This window comes from Hyperolius riggenbachi, chromosome 5 (genome assembly GCF_040937935.1).
Source record: "Hyperolius riggenbachi isolate aHypRig1 chromosome 5, aHypRig1.pri, whole genome shotgun sequence".
Taxonomy (NCBI): Eukaryota; Metazoa; Chordata; class Amphibia; order Anura; family Hyperoliidae; genus Hyperolius; species Hyperolius riggenbachi.
In genome coordinates, this window is record NC_090650.1 from 253418655 (window position 1) to 253431648 (window position 12994).

Genomic DNA, 12994 nt, shown 5'->3' on the forward strand with positions numbered 1-12994 from the left:
TCAGTTGCTGTCAGTTGCAACTGAATGTGCAAGGTAATGTCAGTGTTTCCCTATGGCTCAAGTGGGCGATATTAGTTTAACCTCCTTGCCGGTTATCCCGAACTCAGTTCGGGGTAACATGCGCAGGAGGATTGCTCAGGCCCCGCTGGGCCGATTTGCATAATTTTTTTTTTGTTACAAGCAGCTAGCACTTTGCTTGTAACTTACGATCGCCGCCGATCCGCCGCGCCGAGCTGCTCCCCCGCCCCAGACCCCTGCGCTGCCTGGCCAATCAGTGCCAGGCAGCGTTGAGGGGCGGATCGGGATTCCCCATGACGTCCCGACGTCGGTGACGTCATCCCGCCCCGTCACCATGGCGACCGGGGAAGCCCTGCAGGAAATCCCGTTCTCAACGGGATTTCCTGCATACTCTGATCGCCGAAGGCGATCGGAGTGGGTGGGGGGATGCCGCCTCAGCGGCTATCATGCAGCGAGCCTTTAGCTCGCTACATGATTTAAAAAAAAAACAAAACGAAAAAACCTCCTGCGCTGCCTCCTTGCCGGAGGAATTGAACCGGCAAGGAGGTTAAAGGGAACCTGCACTGATTAAAATTATTTAAAATAAACACATGAAGTAACTTCAAATTAACATTACTTAGTTACCTTGCCATTAGTTCCTCTCAGAAGCTCACCATTTTCTTCTGACAATGATCCCTTACAGTTCTGACAACATTTTGTCAGAACTGAAATATATCAGTTGCTGTCAGTTATAGCTGAGTGGACAAATGATGTGCCCGGTAATTTCCATGTTTCCCTATGGCTCAAGTGGACGATGTTACAGTTTAACAGTGTGCTGACCAGAAAGCTGTTATGGGGTAATGGTCACTTTCAAAATGGAGGACAGAGTATTCCCTTGATCACAGTGGACAAACCGGAAGCGGGAGAAAGAGATTGAGTAGACTACACGGGAGACAAGTATGACCTGTGTATGTTTTTGACTCTTAATTTTCAGTTCAGGTTTTCTTTAAAGAGGAACTCCAGTGAAAATAATGTAATAAAAAAAGTGCTTCATTTTTACAATTATGTATAAATGATTTAGTCGGTGTTTGCCCATTGTAAAATATTTTATTTTTTCAATTCTCTTTATTTTTCCATTTTCAAAAAAGAAAAAAAACAAAAATTACATTTTCCATATACAAAACTTACATCCACAAATCGTTTCATGTATAAAACTTGCACTGGTCACTGGGTTCCGAACATTAGGGACCGGGGTATCTAACATATACCACAAACTATTTTTAAAGTATATCCCTTCAATAAGCTGTTTACCTTTCCCCTTTCCATATCCCCTTCCCCTAAATTCCCCTTAGTTTTATTGATGTTAATATTACTCTGCCCCAGATTAACCCCGTCCATCTCTCTCTCATATCTCTTTTTCATTCCACCTCCTTCATTCATAACCTTCCCTTCCCGCCCCCCCCCCCCGGGTCACCCCCCACAATTCTTTCCTCCTCCCATTCTTCCTACTTTTTGTCACTGAAGGTCTACGGGGTACTCCTATCTCTGTTTTCTATTTCTAATAATTTATAAGTCTGTGTATGTTTAAATTCGTTCCATTTTTTCCATCTTTCTTCATACACCTCCCCCCTTTCTTGAATAGTCAGTCAATTCCTCCATTTTACCCACTCGTTCCAGTTCTCTCATCCACTCTTCTATAGAGGGGGGCAGAATAGACTTCAGTGCCTTGCTACCAAAATCCGAGCAGCATTTACCAAAAACCTCATTAAAGATTTATCATATTTTTTCCGGGGCCAATCATTGCAATGTAGCAAATAGAAGGCGGGGTCTCCCGGCGGCCTGGTCCCCTCAATACGCTCTATTAGATTTCTTACCTGGACCCAGTATGGTTCTATCAACTTACACCCCCAAAAAATGTGCATAAAATCCCCTCTTTCTTCCCCACATCTCCAACACATTGCCGATGTCCCTGGGAACATTCTGTTCAACCTTACTGGGGTGTAATGCCACCTTACAAATATTTTATACCCTGCCTCCTGTCCATTCGTAGAAATTGAAGATTTACTAGATAATTCTAACACCCTCTGCCACTGCCTTTCCGTAAATTGTCTCCCCAGGTCTTTCTCCCACTTTGATCTTATTACAGCTGTTGGATCTTCCGAATCGTTTAGCAAGGCATATATTCTAGAGAGAATTCCCCCCCCCACTCCTATCGTTCCTCCCACAAAGTTCTTCAAACGGTGTTAATACTCTACTCAAGGTGCTCTTCTTGCCACAACACGTCAAAAAAAATTTGCATTGAAGATAGCCCCATTCATCTATTTTCTCATTTTTCTTCTGCTCTCTTATTTCCTGTAGTTCTATCCACTCCCCCTCCTTTACCAAATCCCGAGCTCTCAATTCCTCCTCTTTTTCCATTCCCCAATGTTTCCATAATTGTGCCCCCAATGGAAAGTTCTTATTTCCCAGGACCGGAATCATGGGTGTAGGCCACGGGGAGACCTTTTTCCTCCCTCTATTCCTAAAAAAAACCCTCAGTGTGTGTCTTACCAATAACATACCCTTACCCATTTCTATTTCCCCCTTTTTTTCCGCCGACCATGGTATATTCTTAATTGATCCACCCACCATCTCTTCTTCCAGCTTCACCCATTCTTTATCCTCTGCATGTTTATGCCAATCCACTACTCTCACCAGGGTTGCGGCCTCGTGGTATTAAAGTTAGGCACTGAAAGTCCTCCCTTAACCCTCTCCGCTGTTTGTATTTTATAATTTACTCATTTTTTGCCCCCTTCCCAAAAATTTCCCCACTATACTTCTAAGTGTCCCAAAAAACGAAGGGGGGGTCGGTATCGGGAGGGTCTGGAATATATACAGCAACCGGGGTAATACATTCATCTTTATAATAGCATTTCTTCCGAACCATGAGAATTGTGGACGGTCCCAACTCTTCAGGTCCTGTTTTATTTGTCTCAACATAGGCATATAATTATATTCCACTAATTCCTCTACCGTGAAAGCTATCCTTACCCCCAGATACCTGAGGGTCCTTTCTTGCCATTTAAATAGGACATTTTCTTTTAATTGATGCAATTGTTCCTTCCCAAGCCCATTTCCCAACACCTCACTTTTATCCATATTTATCTTCATGTTTGACAAGGAACCGTAAACCCGGAATTCATTAAGCAGATTTGGCAAAGTAATGTGGGGTTCTGTAATATAAAACAGCATGTCATCCGCATATGCGGCCACCTTATGTACACCCTTCCCCACCCCTATGCCCCGTATGTTGGAGTCCCCCCTCACCCTGCACAAGAAGGGCTCCAACGAGAGCGCAAAAATCAATGGCGAGAGAGGGCATCCCTGCCTGGTCCCATTCATAATATTGAAGGGGCCAGACAGGACACCATTAGCCTTAACGCTCCCGTTTGGTTGGGCATACAAAGCATTAATCATGTTTTTCATCTCTTCCCGTATCCCCACATACCTCAAGACCCCCTCAATGAAGGCCCACTCCACCCTGTCAAATGCCTTCTCGGCATCTGTCGACAACCGCACCACAGGGTTGGAGTGCGCCCTCTCCCACTGGATCAAGTCCAGTGTTCTGATCGTATTATCCCTAGCCTCCCGACCTTCTATAAATCCCACCTGATCTATATGGATCAGTCCCTTCACACATGGCGATAGCCTATTGTATAATACTTTTGCATATACTTTTATGTCCACGTTTAACAGTGCAATAGGCCTGTAGCTCTGACATTGTAACGGGTCTTTGCCCTCCTTGTGCAAAACCGAAATATGGGACTCCAACATACGGGGCGTAAATCTCTCCCCCGAGCTCACATTAAACATCTCTATCAACGGACCTATTAATTGTTCTTCAAATATCCCATAGTAATCTGTAGTCAGACCATCTGGTCCTGGCACCTTGCCCTTATGTAACTGCCCAAGTGCTCTTTTCACCTCCTCACTTGTAATTGGGAACTCCAGGGACGAGGTTTCGTCTTCCGACAGCCTGGGCATACCACTTTGTTCCAAGTATTCCCCTATTTTCCTTTTCCTTTCCTCCTTTCTCTTTATCTACTTCCCCCCCTTATGTTATATAATTTAGTGTAATATTCGCAAAACACTTGAGATATTTCTTCTAATTTATGATGTTTCTTTGCTCCTTCATCCTTAATACAAGAGATATAATTACTTCTTTGTTGCTTCTTAAGCGCTCTAGCTAACATTGATCCACATCTGTTTCCATATTCGTAAAAAGTGCGCTTGCACCTTAAGGCTATGTTTTTAACTTTAAAAAACAGTAATTCTTTTAACTTTTCCCTCTCCTTTATTACCTCTTTCATAACTTCTTCCTCTTGCCTTCCTTTATGTTGCTGTTCTAATCCCTTTATCCTATCTAGAGTCTTCTCTATCTCCTTTTCTCTTTCTCTTTTCCTCCTAGCTCCCTCTTGAATTAGTATCCCTCTTATATAACACTTGTGGGCCTCCCAGACCGTCGGTGCTGCCACCTCACCCCCGGAGTTCCAAATAATTCTTTAACTCATCCCTGACCCTATTTACCACCTCTTTGTTTTTTAACAGTGCATCATTTAGCCGCCAGATCATAGGTTTTCTATCTTTCCCACCCCAATCCAACATCACTGTTACCTGTGCGTGGTCCGACATCGTAATTGAGCCAATTTTAGCGGATCTTGAGGATGAAAGTAGGTCATGGGATACAAAAATATAATCTATCCTCGTATAACATCTGTGTATTTGTGAGTAATATGTATAATCACGGCTAGAGGGATTTCCCACCCGCCATATATCTATTAATTGAGATCCGTGCAGGAGATTCCTGCATTTTCTCAATGTGCTATCTGTTATTGTAGTTCTTCCCTTTGACGTGTCCATCTTGGGCTCCAATGCCATATTGAGATCCGTCCCTATTATTATACTCCCCTCTGAAAATTCTTCTAATTTCCTCAAAAATCCCTCTAGTGTTTTTACTTGGCCCTTATTCGGTGCATAGTATGACCCAATTGTAACCATCTTAACTCCTATTTCACCCTTAATCATATTGAACCTACCCTGTGGGTCAGCATATTCTCCTTTAAGTGCAAATGGGACTTCTTTTGCTATCAGGATTGCTGTACCTTTAATTTTGGCTTCCTGAGGGGTGCTGACATACACAGACCTATAATATCTATCATATATCTGAGGTATTACAGGACCCTTAAAATGAGTCTCTTGTAGACAGACTATATTAGCCTTTTCTCTATGACATAATCTCAAAATTGCTGATCTCTTTTCCGGGATATTTAATCCCCTGACGTTCAGTGACCATATCCTAAGTTCCAGCATTTTCTATTCTTCCCTTTGCTACCATTGGAGTGACCCGTTGATCCCCATTCCCCCTTTCATACCCCCATTCATTCCCCCCTTTGCAACCGTTCCTCCTGGGAGATTTGGGCCCACCCCGGCCCCCAGTTCTTATATCTTCTCCCACTTTTTTAAAAAGGAATAGATCCATTGAGAACCTTCCCCCGGTTCTCTTAGTGTGTTGCATCACCTTCTAGGGTAACAAAACGACATTTCCCGGAGCAGGGTTTTGCCCCCCACTCTCCCCCGCATCTGGCCCGCCTATCCATCCCGGGGACCCAGAAAATGGCTCCCAAGGTAGGAAAAAAGGAGGAACCCAAGGGAAAGGCGGGAGGGTAGTGGAAGGGGACAGTCCCGGAGGAAGAAGGGGGGGGGGGGGGAGAGGAGGAGAGAAAAAAAAAGGGGGGGGAGGGGGGCAGGGGAGATCCCCTAAGGAGGGGGTGGGGCAAGGGAGGGGCCCCAGCGCCGTCCAGAGAGGGGGGGGGGACACGAGAAGCGGGTCATTTCACAAATCTCCTCCCTCCATCTTCATACCCTCCCCCCTAAAGCCAACAATTCCAGTAGTCTATCCCCTCTCCCCCCCCCCCCCCCCCCCAACTCCACTACATCCACCCCACACCCTTACCGAGAGGGGGTAGTGTGCTTCCCCGGGTTCGTCTGCTCCCCCATAGTCTAATCCCCCCCTGTATTCCCCTCACTCCTCCCCTCCCCCACCCCCCATCCACCCCCTCCACCCAATTCATATCCTCATCTGATCCCCTACATATTATCTACAAACTCACCCAAGTTGCACACCATCCCCTCTCCGTTACATATTCACTTCTTTACAATGTGTTCCTATCCCTACTTTACTGTGCTTATTTTTCATATTGTGACACTCTTTCCTTCTTTTCACCTTCCTATTTAAATTCCATTCCCTTCAATTCTCTGAATAATTTATTCTTGAAAAATATGAAACCTTCCCTTTACCCTTCTTCTGTGTCTTTCTATTACCACAATACATACATGTACACGAGTATAGTGCTCATTTCCTACCCTTCTTTCTTTCTTGCTTCTCCTCCTCCCAATGTGCCCCTTTTCACTCATATGATCATAATGGCTAGATGGGAGTGGCGCACCTTTCCAGCTCATCCATTAATTTTTAAATTTTTCTTTTCTCTCCCTTTTTTCTCTCCCTTTTTCCCCCCCTTCCCCCTCCCTCCTCCGTCCTATCCCCTCCCCCTTCTAATTCTCTCCCCCATCTTATACTTCACAACTCTCCTATTTATCTATTTCCTCTTAATTTTCCCCTGGACTCACCTACGTTTGCGCGCCACTCCCCTCTAGCCCTCTCATAACAACATATAATTCTCTCTTTGGAAACAGTCCAATGTGCCTATTCCCCATTATTTTCCTGTGCAAAAAGAAAACACATCTTATACATCACTCCAACCAGGGTTTTGTGTTTTATCCTTTCCCTTTCCCTTCCTCCCCCCTCTCGCAAACCTCCATTGTATCATGTGCATATATTTCCCTCTTATCCCTCATCCCCCCCCCCCCCACATATAAAACATTCAAAAAAAAAAACAAAAACACAATTTTTCACCATTCCAGATCCCCCTCTCTCCCCCCCCCCCTCCAGCCCCCCGCCCCCATCCCCATTCCCACCAACTTTTTACTTATTGCTGAGTTTATTCCTACCCAGACCCTCCAGATCCCAGTCTGGTAGTTCAATCAGGGGTATGTTTAGTTCCTTGCATATATAAGGGAGATCCTCTGGCCTCTTCAGGACCAGTGTATGTTGATTCTTGCGAATAGTCTGTGAAAAAGGGAATCCCCACCTATACTGTATCCCCTTCTGTTGTAATACCTGCAACAAAGGTTTCATTGCTTTACGTAGCATCAGTCATAAAGGATAGATCCTGGAAAATACTGACATTAGCCCCCTGCCACTCCAGGCTCCCCTTCTGTCTTGCCTTCTCCGATATGGCCTCCTTATCTCGATAATTGTGAAATTTACAGATTGTCTCTTGGGGGTTCGTTCCCATTAGGCTTCACCCTAAGTGCCCTGTGTACTCTATCAAATTTAATACTAGCTTCCTCTGGACGACCCAGTAGTGTATTAAATATAGATTGTAGGCAGTTTTCTATTTCTTCATTCTGAATAGTCTCTGGGACCCCCCTTACACTCAAATTATTTCTCCTTTCTCTGTTCTGCATATCGTCAACTTCATACTTTAAAGCTGTATAGCAGTTTTTTTGCTTCTCACCTGTCTTCTTTAACTCCTCCACCTCTGCTTGCAGTTTAGTTATTACCTCATCCATGTTGCCCGTTTTTTCCCGTAGGGCATTCAGCTCCTCTTTTACTTCTGTTATTTCCAGCTTCAATGATGTCACAATTCTTTCTGTCTGGGCCTCCAGGTCCTGCCTGGTTGGTAGGCTTTTTAAACATTTCCAGATTTCCTCTAGGTTGCCTCTCTGAGTTGCATTTTCTTCCAGTGCTTCCATACCTGGGGAGCTAATATTTGATGTTGCCATGGAACTATCTAACATCCCAGGTTCTTTTATAGGGGTTTTATTTGTCAAATTAAACATTCTGTTCACCGCACCCTGACCAGCTCCTTCTTGTTCCTTGGTCAGATTTTTCCCTTTCTTCTCTTTCTCTTTATCTTTGTCTTTTACCATTATGGCGGCTCCTTCCTCCCCCACAGCTGTCACGTGCCCCCAGATCTCTTTCCTCCCGTTCCGGGCTCTCCACAGCTTCCTCACCGTGAACTGCGGACCCCACACCAACAGCCCTCAGATCCCACCGGATCTCTCTCTGCGGCGTCAGATTATATACTTCGCTCCATGGACAGGTATGTATACCAGTGATTTCAGTGAATCCAGTGATTCCCCGTGCTGTTTGTCCTCCGACTCCTTTTCCGGGTATTCTCATGCCTCCTGGCTATTCAAGCTGTATACCCCCCATTCACTCCCCGGGTGTTGCTCTTCCAAGTAAGCCCCTCTGCCCCCGATACAGGGGCTGGTTTGGCTGGGCAAGGCTGTTTTCCCCTTCTGCTTCACCTCTGCCACGCTGCCCTCGGTAGCCAGTTCAATGAGGCGGAAAGCCACACCCCTTTGCTCCGTCCTGTCCGCTCGGCCTGTGCAGCTCCGACTTGGTTACCCGGGGTTACTCTTCTCGGGGAGCCCCTCTGCTGCGGGTGTCAGGACCGGGCTGGTTTTGACTGAACGGGGCTATTTCTCCCGTCTACCTCCCTCGGTCCTCCACTCGTACCACGCTGCACTTTGCGGCCAGATCTGAGAGGCGGAAGAACACGCCCCTCTACTCCGTCGTGTCCGCTCGGTCTGTACAGCTCCGACCTGCTCACCCAGCGTTACTCTTCTCGGGGAGCCTCCCTGCTGCGGATACCAGGACCGGGCTGATTTGGCTGGGCAGGGCTATTTCCCCCGTCTACCTCCCTCGGTCCTCCGCTCACGCCACACTACGCTTAGCGGCCAGATCGGGGAAGCGGAAGATCACGCCCCCTACTCCGTCATGTCCGTTCCTTCCCCTTGTCCACCTCGTAAAATATTTTAAAGCCTTGATTTATATTCTGACATTTATTACATGGTGACATTTTTACTGCTGGCAAGTGATGTAGCTGCTGCTTGCTGTTTTGGCAGTTGGAAACAGCTGTAAACAGCTATTTCCCACAATGTAACAGGATTCACAGACTAAAAACTGCCAGAAGTACCTCGGCACTCAGAGCTTCTTGTGGGAGGGGTTTCTCCACACTATCAGTCATACAGCACCCCCTGATGGTCTGTTTGTGAAAAGGAATTATTTCTCATGTAAAAGGGTATCAGCTACTGATTGGGATAAAGTTCAATTCTTGGTTGGAGTTTCTCTTTAAGTGTGCTGACCAGGAAGCTGTTATGGGGTAATGGCCATTTTCAAAATGGAGGACATATTTCCATCGATCAGTGGACAAACAGGACGCAGGAGAGGCGAAAGGGATTGAGTTGACTACACAGGAGGTAAGTATGACCTGTATATATTGACTTTTTTTTTTTTTTCAGTTCAGGTCCTCTTTAAGGTTTTTTTTCACTTTCGAGTTACAATGTACAGCATGTTGTGCTCCAGATACCAGTGAAGATTCAATTAAAATGTTAATGTTAAAGCTTAACATTTAATGTAAAGCTGGAAAAAGTTTTGGGCAGAGTTTGGCTTGAGAAATTTTTGCTAATATCAAACTAATAAATGTAAAACATACACTTGTGCCTGGTGTGGGCCTTGAAGTAAGCTGGAGCCTGTATAATGTTAATGTCAGTTAATATCAGATCATGTCAGTATTCTCATGTTAAGGTGAGTAACTGTAGTATTTTTCAGTGTATTAGGTGAAATAACATTGAACCCTCATTTGAGCAATAAAATGAGTTTTCCCTAGAGGAGCTTGCTTTTTACTGCCTGAATCCCTCACATGGCTAAACATTTTAGTTGGCAAGGAGTTAGTACACGGTGCTGCAGACTCTGATTTCTATAGCACACTATTACATAATGTTAGCTGTATGTTGTGCATGTTTCTCACATCTCTTAATCTGTGTTTTTTCCTCTTCCCAGGATGGCTCTTATTTGGCTGAATTCCTCTTGGAGAAGGGCTACGAGGTAAGTGACTAAGAGCAAGCGCAGGCTGATGAAATCACTTGCATGCAGCAGCCTCCAGAGCTTCCTTTTTTTGCTGTCCTTTCTATGATTTTTCCATTCCAGATACAGATAACAAATCAAAACTTCCAAAAAGAATGCGCAGCAAGGCCTGTAATCTCGCCAGCTCATTGTACTATTTATCAGAGAGCGTCCACTAGTGATTCCCTGGTCTCCTTGGGGTATAAGTACTGTGTACATTTCCCGCAAGGTCAGATAAGCAGCAGCCTGCACAGGTCATAGCTTTAAAGCGGTAATGAATAGTTTATGATGTAATGCACAACATAAAAACACTCCCAGTGAAGTCACTAAGATTTGGAAATTGCACAAAGCAATAAAATCCCCTATTAATCTAGTACAAATTCATGTTTAAAAAAGCTTTCTTAATTTGCTCATAAGGGTATGCATATTGCCTTAAAGGGAACATGAAGCGAGCAGTACATGGAGGTGCCATATTTAATTCCTTTTAAACCATTCCAGTTAACTGGCAGCCCTGCTGATCTATTTAGCTGCAGTAATGTCTGAATCACAACTGAAACAAGCACGCAGCTAATCTTGTCAGATCTGACCATGTCAAATACCTGATCTGCTGCATCCTTGTTCAGTATCTATGGCTGAAAGTATTAGAGGCAGAATATCAGCAGGATAGCCGGGCAACTGGTATTGCTTAAAGGATATAAATATGGGAGCCTCCATATACCTCCTGTTACAGTTGTCTTTTAATTTTATAATTGGACCATGGGAGGTGACTCAATACAATTTGTTATGCCGTCATGAATACTGACTTGTACTAGCATGAGATTCGTTTGCATTATTGTAATTACCTCTTAAAGCGGAATATAACCCTGCATTTCAACTTTGCTCTAAAACATGATTTACAGCATATTGTATGCAAATTTTTTTTTTTTACTAGACCAGCATTGAAAGGGTTAAACACAGAGGTTTAAAGTTCCGTGGAGAGATATGCAGAAGTTCAGATTGTTACATTCTATTTAGTCAAATGTATCTATTGAGAAATGTTACACACTCTTTGGCTGTCCTCCAGCTCATCAGTGAGAGTGAGTCACATTCAACACTTAGATACATTTTGTTTACATAAATATATCTATGTCCGCTTCGGATGCGTCTGCAGAAATCTCCAGGAATTTTAAAGCTCTGTGTAACCCTTCCAATGCTGGTATAGTAAAAAAAAATGCTTTTTGCATATAATATACTGTAAATAATGTGTTAGAGCAAAGTTGAAATGCAGGGTTATATTCTGCTTTAAGGTTCTATCCAGTTTGCAACTTTACAGTTTTTGTATTGAAACTCTGTACATAGTTCAGGGATCCTTTAATGGTGGGCCAGTCTCAAGCCTACAAAGAACTAGACTGCGTTTGTTTTTCTTTCTCCTTACAGTAAGGGTGAAGAATTCAGTTATGCAAATGACTTTTCAGTGGAACTAAAGCATCATTTGCCGATATCTAGAAACCATAAATCACTTGGATGGCAGAAAAACAATGCTGTACTCGGGATAAAAAAAAGATACCTCAGTAGGAGGAAACCCCTGGATGGTCCAGAGGCTTCACTGATCTTCCTACTCTGGTCCTGAGCTGGCACACTTTAAACAATATTCAACATTAAATTGAACTCAAAGTGAGTGATGTGGAGGCTGCCATGTTTTTTTCAATTCCAGTTGCCTGCCAGCACTGCTTATCTATTTGACTGAAACTTATTGACCATTTTTACTTTTGACTGGTGGGAGGAAAAATAATGTAAAATTTTGACGGTTGAATGGGGTATGATCCATAAACATTAGCACCATTCTCTTAATCATGACCTTCTCTTAATTATAACCTTGTGGTGCTTGACATATTTATCTTGGGAAGGGGAGTGGGTTCTTTTCCCCAGTACTGACCCATCCACAGCAATTCCATTAACACAATTGATTTTTTTTTCTTGTCTGGCAGTTTGAACTTTTTGAAGTTTTGAAGTTTTTTCCAATGGCTTTACTAAAACTTGCTTTGACGTCAGACGGTTCACATAACATTTTTCATGTTATTGCCCTTTAGCCTTTATGCTTGTTGAAAGCGGCAAAAGTGACATTTACTACTTGTTATGTTTTACAAAGAAAGAAATATCCTCATGCAGACTTTGCAGTCAGTGTGCCCCAGCACACACACCGGTTAAAGGATGCCTTATGTACATAAGGAAAAGGGCAATTTAAAACTCAGTAATAACCAGTCACGTTGTCTTCTGCTGATTACAAATCTTATTTATGCTATGGATAGCTGCACTCTAAACCATTTCTGACAATTTTTATTTCTCCAAGCAATAAACCGCTAGCATCCCCAAAGGGATGTAGTGTTGGCAATTTTCAATCTATTATTTATTAGACTTCATAGAGTAATGTAGCCCTCTTTGCCGCCGATACAAAATTATGCATGATTGCCAACACTAAGACTGTGACATATTACAACAGGATCTTTACAACATGGCCATATGGGCAGGCACATGGGAGATGAAATTTAATGTTACATGTAAAGTCATGCACCTTGGATTTACCAGTGATAGATCACCATGTAAAATGGCATACAGCTGGGAACATCATACTTGAAGGACATATGAATACTGGTTGATAACAAGTTAAGTAATGGCACACAATGCCTAGCAGTAGCTAAAGCAAATAAAATTCTTGGATGCATAAAATGGAAAATACATTGCGATACTAGTATATTACTCTCCCTGTATAAATCATTTGTGAGGACACACCTGTAGTATGATATACAGTTTTGGGCACCACACTACAGAAAGGACATTGACCTACTACAATGGGTACAAAGACAGCAACTAAATCAGAGTGATGGAAGATCTCGCTTACCAAGAAAGGTTGAGAAAACTGGGCTTATTTTGATTGGTAAAAAGGCTACTGAGAGGTGACTTGATAAACATGTATAAATACATCAGAGGACAATACAAAAGCTTGGC

The 12994-nt window shown here is 43.6% G+C and overlaps 1 protein-coding gene across 1 annotated transcript in view; it reads left to right on the forward strand.

The window, feature by feature from the left end:
• The window catches only part of GMDS (GDP-mannose 4,6-dehydratase), an 863777-nt gene that overhangs the window by 138074 nt on the left and 712709 nt on the right, over nucleotides 1-12994 (forward strand). Inside the window, exon 3 of the mRNA XM_068234599.1 lies at nucleotides 9947-9991. Coding sequence (XP_068090700.1) covers nucleotides 9947-9991 — 45 coding nt within the window. The remainder of the gene's footprint in view (nucleotides 1-9946; nucleotides 9992-12994) is intronic.